The sequence below is a fragment of the Bison bison genome, unplaced genomic scaffold (assembly GCF_000754665.1).
Source record: "Bison bison bison isolate TAMUID 2011002044 unplaced genomic scaffold, Bison_UMD1.0 scf7180017864508, whole genome shotgun sequence".
In the NCBI taxonomy this organism is placed as follows: Eukaryota; Metazoa; Chordata; class Mammalia; order Artiodactyla; family Bovidae; genus Bison; species Bison bison.
The window spans coordinates 70,992-72,713 of NW_011495064.1; the positions used below are offsets into that span (position 1 = coordinate 70,992).

General features: G+C 31.1%; 1 protein-coding gene across 1 annotated transcript in view; it reads left to right on the top strand.

Moving 5' to 3' along the window:
- LOC104980959 (THO complex subunit 2-like) overlaps nucleotides 1–1,722 on the top strand; it is a gene marked incomplete at both ends in the record, with an annotated part of 113,276 nt that overhangs the window by 58,406 nt on the left and 53,148 nt on the right. The window contains 3 exon segments of the mRNA XM_010829845.1: nucleotides 102–186; nucleotides 843–936; nucleotides 1,349–1,429. Of these exon segments, the coding sequence (XP_010828147.1) occupies nucleotides 102–186; nucleotides 843–936; nucleotides 1,349–1,429 (260 nt within the window).

Consider the following 1,722-nt stretch of genomic DNA (forward strand, 5'->3'; position numbering starts at 1 on the left):
GATATATGGGAAATAAATTTTTTTTCATGTGTAACAAAGCTACCAACATTACAAGGGAAATTACTTAAGATGATCCCTGCCACCTTTTTCTCCTCTTGTAGGCGTCTAACCAAGGAAAATGTGAAGCCTTCTGGAAGACAAATTGGGAAGTTGAGCCACAGCAATCCAACCATTTTGTTTGATTATGTATGTTTTGAGGTTAATATTATTTTCAGGGATTTTTCTTTTTGTTGTCTTTAAATTAGCACAAGTGGAAATAGAATGATGTAGCTTAAAAAATGATAGTTTTAGGGGAAAAATCTTTAGCAAATGAACCATTGTATGGTTATTCTAAAAGTAAAATTTAGTATGCTATATACTTAACACATTGATCTACTTTTCTAGTAATATGTGACAATGCTGTTGCTATAAACAGATTCTCTGACATTGTCTCATGTATCACATTTTGAGTTACAAAAACATTAATAAATACATTAATACATTATTTGTTGATTTAGTTTTTAGAAACACTTGAACAGCATTTCATTGTGATTCAGATGTAACACTTTCATATTTAGAATGTGATTTCTAAAACACATTTGACGTCAGTCTAGCCTCTATAATTCCAAAATTCAAGTTTGGATGTCCTGGAATTATTTCCTAATTGGAAAATGTGTCCTAAGAAAATATTTTCTTAGGAAATGATAAAATAGTAGGTTTTATATAATAAAACAATGGAAGGAAACTAATTTTAAGTATTATTTCTTTTGAAAAATAAAAAAGACTAGCCATTATTTAGTTAGCACAGTAAAAGTTCTCTTTTGATTAGTTAATGCCTTTTATTCTTTGTTGCCATCTTCCAGATCTTGTCACAAATACAGAAGTATGATAACTTGATAACACCTGTAGTAGATTCATTGAAATACCTCACTTCGTTGAATTATGACGTCTTGGCCTGTATCCTTTCAAATGAAGTAATTCATAGGTTTTACATTTCATAGGTTGTAGTGGTGAATGTTTTTTTTTTTTCATTCTAAGTTCCTTTCCTAACCATCTGAGGTTGATTCAGATGGCTGATTGGAAGATTGGCCAGTCTGGAGTTTGTGTCTGGGTTGTATATTGGGAAAGATAATGTTAAGATGACCAAAAATCTTTGATATAGTTAGATTCTATCTTGCATGCTAAAAGATGGAAAAGAGGCTGCTAAAAAGAAAAGTTGGTACTATAATGAGTGTATTTTTCAATAATTTGTAATAAATTGAAGCTAACAATTAACTTTTTTTCCAAAGGGTGGCATTTTATTGTTCTCTTAGCTAAAAGTCATTGTTAGAGATGTAATGACTTAAAATTTTTTCTTAATTTATGAAAGATTGTATCATTGAAGCTTTAGCTAATCCAGAAAAGGAGAAAATGAAACATGACGACACAACCATCTCAAGTTGGCTTCAGAGTAAGTATTTTTATTTTTTCCAAGGATGAAATTTTCCATCCGTTGTTAACTGCCGTGCTATGTATTCTGTTACTTATGCTAAGAAGAATCTATTTGTCAAGAGCTTTTGAGACTGTCTAACCACTCAGCTTGTTCTACAGAGGGTTCAAGTCCTCGGTTGTGTAAGGAGGTTCATATGGTATTTATTCCTTTTCTAACTCAAGAGATCAGTATTGGCTGTGATAGAATTTGGAGAAACATTACTTGGGAGATGAAAGTTCCCATCCATTCTATTATTTTAGAAGAATTAATCT